Here is a 7,530-nt window from a genome sequence, read left to right on the forward strand (position 1 = left end):
TGAATCTCAGTAGTAGAAGCTAGCAACAGGGCGACCACATCCGTCTTGTCATCCTTGGGTGAATCCAACCATTTAAGTGGCTTCTCCTCCTCGTCTCCTCTCCTTCATCTCCACTGATCTGAAATCACAAGATAAGTGAAAGCAATATGAAGGATGCCAGCTAGGTTTTTAATTTCACCTGTCCAGTTCTTTAATGTTAGTGCAGATCGAGAGACGAGTAGAGGAAGCCACTAGAGACTATTGAGACTGGGCCCTTGATTGTTGTGTTGTGTCTACTGACAGGTCCCTCCTCTCCAGGGAAAGCTGCAGTACATGCGTGTCCTCAACGATCTTCCGCCCTTTGGAGGCTTGCTGTTCCACACCGTCGGACTAGTAATGGAAACATTTATTTATTTATTTAACCTTTATTTAACTAGGCAAGTCAGTTATGAACAAATTCTTATTTACAATGACGGCTTAACATTCCCTTATGACCATTCCAATTTTGTATTCCCACATCATATATGAGTCCCACTCTTTTATGTGAATTTCTCTTTTGTCAACATACAGCTCATGTTTATGTTTTCCTGTCGCCTTGTAGCATCCCAGGCCAGACATCCAAACTGATATAACAAGTATAATCAACTCCAAACTGATATAACAAGTATAATCAACTCCAAACTGATATATAACAAGTATAATCAACTCCAAACTGATATAACAAGTATAATCAACTCCAAACTGATATATAACAAGTATAATCAACTCAAACTGATATAACAAATATAATCCTCCAAATTGTTACTACATACATGTGTATGTATACTAACATATAATCAACCCACTTCATTGGCCACTTTTAAAGAATGCCTGTTTCTGAGTTAAATTCTATAAATGTTTTGCATGAATTAAGAGCTCTCTCTCTCTCTGTTGATTGATTTACTGACTGATTGATCCACAGGATGAGAAGCAGTCGGCCACTACGCTGCTGGTGGGTCCGCGGCACGGCATCGGTCATGTGATCGACCTGAAGAACAACCTGACCACGGTTCTGACAGAGTTCAGTCGCGTTGCTAAGATACAGCTGCACCGGGAGAACCAGGGCGTTGCCCGCGTAGAGGTGGCCATACATGAGGCCAAGGTATATGACAGATTGAACACATGTACAACTATAAGATCTAGAATATACATTATGAGGCTCAGCGTGGAACTCAAAAGAATGAGATTTGTTTGTTTTGCCAGAAATCCTTGCATCATACTAGTAGGCCATGCTACCTAGCATAGATTTTCGCTGCACAGAAGAATTCTTTCAAATTAAATTAAATGAAAATCAAACCTGCAACATAAACCAAGTTGAAGTACCGGTATGTCCATTATATTAAATATACAGTCAAATGCTTTGTTGAAGTCTCTTAACTTCTCTCCATCTCTGCTCCAACCTCTGTTTCTGAATGTGTGTGTGTGTGTTTCGGAGGGGCTGGGATAAAGCCAATATATCTACATTATTGGATAAAGCAGAAGACACATTTCCATTGGACCTTGTGTACAATTGACAATAAAGGAATCTTAATCCAAGTCTTAATGATCCACCCCTGCAGCCTCTGGTCCTGTGATGGAGTGGCCTGATGCCAGTAACTTCGCCTGTCTCATCTCCGGCTACTACAAGCTGTTCGTGGACCCCAAACGAACCATCTACTACCGGACACCTGTGGTCAGTCTTATATGATCAAGGCAGGTATGTTAGTAGTCACCTACTTGATTTATTAGGACTTGCAATGAAACTGCATATTCACAATATCTGTTGATGTTTAAGAATGTATACTACATGACCAAAAGTATGTGGACACCTGCTCCTCAAACATCTCATTCTAAAATCATGGGCATTAATATGGTGTTGGTCCCCCCTTTGCTGCTATAACAGCCTCCACTCTTCTGGGAAGGCTTTCCACTAGATGTTGGAACATTGCTGCGGGACTTGCTTCCATTCAGCCCCAAGAGCATTAGTGAGGACATTGTCATGCTGAAACAGGAAAGGGCCTTTCCCACACTGTTGCCTCAAAGTGGGAAGCACATAATCGTCTAGATTGTCATTGTATGCTGTATCTTTAAGATTTCCCTTCATTGCCTAGCCCGAACCATGACAAACATCCCCAGACCATTATTCCTCCTCCACCAAACTTTCAGTTGGCACTATGCATTGGGGCAGGTAGCGTTCTCCTGGCACTGCCAAACACAGATTAGTTGGTCGGACCGCCAGAAAACACACTTCCACTGCTCCAGTCCAATGGTGACGAGCTTTACACCACTCCAGACGATGCTTGGCATTGCTTCAGCATTCGGCGATCCCGTTCTGTGAGCTTGTGTGGCCTACCACTTCAGCACTCGGCTGTCCCGTTCTGTGAGCTTGTGTGGCCTACCACTTCACACTCAGCTGTCCCGTTCCTGTGGTAGATGGTTCGTTTGGGGTCCACGAACAGCTTGTAGTAGCCGGAGATGAGACAGGCGAAGTTACTGGCATCAGGCCACTCCATCAACAGGACCAGAGGCTGCAGGGGTGGATCATTAAGACTTGGATTAAGATTCCTTTATTGTCAATTGTACACAAGGTCCAATGGAAATGTGTCTTCTGCTTTATCCAATAATGTAGATATATTGGCTTTATCCCAGCCCCTCCGAAACACACACACACACATTCAGAAACAGAGGTTGGAGCAGAGATGGAGAGAAGTTAAGAGACTTCAACAAAGCATTTGACTGTATATTTAATATAATGGACATACCGGTACTTCAACTTGGTTTATGTTGCAGGTTTGATTTCATTTAATTTAATTTGAAAGGAATTCTTCTGTGCAGCGAAAATCTATGCTAGGTAGCATGGCCTACTAGTATGATGCAAGGATTTCTGGCAAAACAAACAAATCTCATTCTTTTGAGTTCCACGCTGAGCCTCATAATGTATATTCTAGATCTATAGTTGTACATGTGTTCAATCTGTCATATACCTTGGCCTCATGTATGGCCACCTCTACGCGGGCAACGCCCTGGTTCTCCCGGTGCAGCTGTATCTTAGCAACGCGACTGAACTCTGTCAGAACCGTGGTCAGGTTGTTCTTCAGGTCGATCACATGACCGATGCCGTGCCGCGGACCCACCAGCAGCGTAGTGGCCGACTGCTTCTCATCCTGTGGATCAATCAGTCAGTAAATCAATCAACAGAGAGAGAGAGAGCTCTTAATTCATGCAATAACATTTATAGAATTTAACTCAGAAACAGGCATTCTTTAAAAGTGGCCAATGAAGTGGGTTGATTATATGTAGTATACATACACATGTATGTAGTAACAATTTGGAGTTGATTATATTTGTTATATCAGTTTGGAGTTGATTATACTTGTTATATCAGTTTGGAGTTGATTATGTTATATATCAGTTTGGAGTTGATTATACTTGTTATTATCAGTTTGGAGTTGGATTATACTTGTTATATATCAGTTTGGAGTTGATTATACTTGTTATTATCAGTTTGGAGTTGATTATACTTGTTAATATCAGTTTGGAGTTGATTTAACTTGTTATATATCAGTTGGAGTTGATTTACTTGTTATATATCGTTTGGAAGTGATTATACTTGTTATATACAGTTTGGAGTATTTTGATTAACTGTTATATTCAGTTTGGATGATTATAGCCTGTTTATATTCAGTTTGGAGTGATTATACTTGTTATATCAGTGGAGTTGATTATACTTGTTATATCAGTTTGGAGTTGAATTATAACTTGTTATATACAGTTTGGAGTTGATATACTTGTTTATATAGTTGGAGTGATTATACTTGTTAATATCAGTTTTGGAGTTGATTAACTTTATATATCAGTTTGGAGTTGATTACCGTTATATAATAGTTATGGAGTTGATTTACTTGTTATATACAGTTTGGGTTGAATTATACCTGTCTTTACAGTTTGGAGTATTAACTGTTATATACAGTTGGAGTTGATTATCTTTATATATTTGGAGTTGATTATACTTGTTATATCAGTTTGGATGTCTGGCCTGGGATGCTACAAGGCTACAGGAAAACATAAACATGAGCTGTATGTTGACAAAAGAGAAATTCATCATAAAAGAGTGGGACTCATATATGATGTGGGAATACAAAATTGGAATGGTTATAAGGGAATGTTAAGCCGTCATTGTAAATAAGAATTTGTTCATAACTGACTTGCCTAGTTAAATAAAGGTTAAATAAATAAATAAATGTTTCCATTACTAGTCCGACGGTGTGGAACAGCAAGCCTCCAAAGGGCGGAAGATCGTTGAGGACACGCATGTACTGCAGCTTTCCCTGGAGAGGAGGGACCTGTCAGTAGACACAACACAACAATCAAGGGCCCAGTCTCAATAGTCTCTAGTGGCTTCCTCTACTCGTCTCCTCGATCTGCACTAACATTAAAGAACTGGACAGGTGAAATTAAAAACCTAGCTGGCATCCTTCATATTGCTTTCACTTATCTTGTGATTTCAGATCAGTGGAGATGAAGGAGAGGAGACGAGGAGGAGAAGCCACTTAATATGGTTGAGATTCACCCAAGGATGACAAGACGGATGTGGTCGCCCTGTTGCTAGCTTCTACTACTGAGATTCACCCAAGGATGACCATTGGATTTTATACTGCAATGGTATACATGTCCACTTGGGGTCACTGTTTAGCCATGTATTGGGGCACAAGCACACTGTTTAAATATGTATGGGACTCCACAGCCAGTTAAATCTAAAGATAAACTGCTTAACGGAGAGTGCAAGCCCTCAGATGAAAGGTAGGCTATACAATGAATCTGAATAACTTAGTGTTATAGCTATGCTGTATCTAGAGAATATTTACTGAAAGGAAGGTCATTGTGTGACAGAGAGGACAGATCACCTTATTGCCGGAGGGAGGCGGATGCTGATAGGTTTTGAGCAGCTGTGACAGGGTCTTACACACGTTCTTCTCCTTGATGGTGGGAAGCAGAGTGAGGGGTAGGAAGGGTTCCAGACCCCACTCCTTCCTGGGGAGGGAGAGAGAGAGAAAGAGAGGTGGGAATAGAGCGGAGGGGGGAGAGTAGAGAGCAAGGGGAGAGAGGAAGAAAGAGAGAGAGAGAGATGGTATAATCAGTCAGATGCTGACAGCTGTGGGACCATGTCTATATCTCAGGGAGAGACCCCCAGGGAAGACTCGTCGGCTATGTCCCAAATGGCACCCTATTCCTTTATAGCCCTGTGTGCTCTGGTCAAAAGTAGTGCACAACATAGGGAATAGAGTGCCAGTTGGGACGCATCCCAACGACTGCTCCTATTCTCTGTCACACTGACAGGGTTGACAAGGCCCCCCTCAGAGTCAGACTCAGACTGGAGGGAGAACACTGGCTCTACTCTGTCTGTGTGACTGAATGACTTGACTTGCAACAACTGTTATTTCATTGTATTCACTTGCATATTATGTTTTTTGTTGAACGCTCTGATTGTAAGTCGCTCTGGATAAGAGTATCTGCTAAATTAGTCTGTCAGAGTGGATTAGTTATCAGAATTATCTACACTCAACAAAAATATAAGCACATGCAACAATGTCAAAGATTTTACTAAGTTACAGTTCATATAAGGAAATCAGTACATTTAAATTCATTCATTAGGCCCTAATCTATGGATTTCAAATGACTGGGAATACAGATATGCATCTGTTTGTCACAGATGCAAAAAAAGGTAGGGGCATAGATCAGAAAACCAGTCAGTATCTGGTGTGACCACCATTTGCCTCATGCAGCGTGACACATCTCCTTCGCACAGAGTTGATCAGGCTGTTGCCTGTGGCCTGTGGGATGTTGTCCACTCCTCTTCAATGGTTGTGTGAAGTTGCTGGATATTGGCGGGAACTGGAACACACTGTTGTACACGTCGATCCAAAGCATCCCGAACATGCTCAATGGTTGTTATGTCTGGTGAGTATGCAAGCCATGGAAGAACTGGGACATTTTCAGTTTCCAGGAATTGTGTACAGATCCTTGTGACATGGGGCCGTGCATTATCATGCTGAAACATGAGGTGATGGTGGTGGATGACCGGCACGACAATGGGCCTCAGGATCTCGTCACGATATCTCTGTGCATTCAAATTGCCATTGATAAAATACAATTGTGTTCATTGTCCGTAGCTTATGGTTGCCCATACCATAACCCCACCGCCACCATAGGGCACTCTGTTCACAGCGTTGACATCACCAAACCGCTCGGCCACACAACGCCATACACACTGTCTGCCATCTGCCCGGTACAGTTAAAACTGGGATTCATCTGTGAAGAGCACACTTCTCCAGTATGCCAGTGGCCACCGAACGTGAGCATTTACCCACTGAAGTTGGTTACGATGCCGAACTGCAGTCAGGTCAAGWCCCTGGTGAGGATGATGAGCATCCAGATGAACTTCCCTGAGACGGTTTCTAAAAATTTGTGCAGAAATTCTTCGGTTGTGCAAACCCACAGTTTCATCAGCTGACCAGGTGTCTGGTCTCAGACGATCCCACAGGTGAAGAAGCCGTATGTGGAGGTCCTGGGCTGGCGTGGTTACACGTGGTCTGCGGTTGTGAGGCTGATTGGACGTACTGCCAAATTCTCTAAAACTACTTTAGGAGGCGGCTTATGGTAGAGAAATGTGCACCTGTGAAATGATCATGCTGTTTAATCAGCTTCTTGATATGCCACACCTGTCAGGTGAATGGATTATCTTGGCAAAGGAGAAATGCTCAGTAACATGGCTGCAAACAAGTTAGTGGACAAAATTTGAGAGAAAAGCTTTTTGTGCRTTTGGAACATTTCTGGGATATTTTATTTCAGCTCATGAAACATGGGACCAACACTTTACATGTTGCATTTATATTTTTGTTCAGGATATATTATCTGGCAGCGTCTGTCAGAATGATCTAGATAGCTGGTAATGTCTGTCAGTCAGAGTGATCTAGATTCACAAGGGCCTATCACACTGCCCTACCCGCAACCGTTTTCAACCCCGCCACCCGCCTACCCGCACTGCGCCATACGCACCACCCTAACCCAACACCGCCCGTTTAGCCCTTCTACCATGCCTAACCACACTGCCTACCCACACTACCTACCCACAAGCCTTACCTACACTGCCTACCACAATCAGCCTACCCACACTTCCTACCCACACTTCCTACCCACACAGCTAACCCCACACAGCCAACCACACTGCACCAATACCCACAAGATTACTCTGTTTTAGTCGTACTACCCACAAGCAGCTGTATGTCCCTTTAGCCTATACCACACTGCCTACCCACAACTGGCCTTACCCCAGCACTGCCTACCCACACTTGCCTACCCACACAGCCTACACACAGTCTACCCACCACAGCCTAACCCACACTGTATTGTGAGCTGTTGGTTATAGTGCATATACAGGACAGAAGTAGTCACACATTTATTATTACACAAACAGTTTTTGTACATAAACTATACGCAGAGTTGAAAAATGGCGGTGGAATACATTGAAACTTT

At 42.8% G+C, this 7,530-nt stretch overlaps 1 protein-coding gene across 1 annotated transcript in view; it reads right to left on the bottom strand.

Moving 5' to 3' along the window:
- Positions 1 to 7,530, bottom strand: part of LOC112071090 (FERM and PDZ domain-containing protein 3-like) — a 38,440-nt gene that overhangs the window by 8,763 nt on the left and 22,147 nt on the right. The window contains 4 exon segments of the mRNA XM_070439244.1: positions 2,393 to 2,525; positions 2,982 to 3,161; positions 4,251 to 4,340; positions 4,902 to 5,028. Coding sequence (XP_070295345.1) covers positions 2,393 to 2,525; positions 2,982 to 3,161; positions 4,251 to 4,340; positions 4,902 to 5,028 — 530 coding nt within the window.

The sequence above is a fragment of the Salvelinus sp. IW2-2015 genome, unplaced genomic scaffold, assembly GCF_002910315.2.
Source record: "Salvelinus sp. IW2-2015 unplaced genomic scaffold, ASM291031v2 Un_scaffold1512, whole genome shotgun sequence".
NCBI lineage: Eukaryota > Metazoa > Chordata > Actinopteri > Salmoniformes > Salmonidae > Salvelinus > Salvelinus sp. IW2-2015.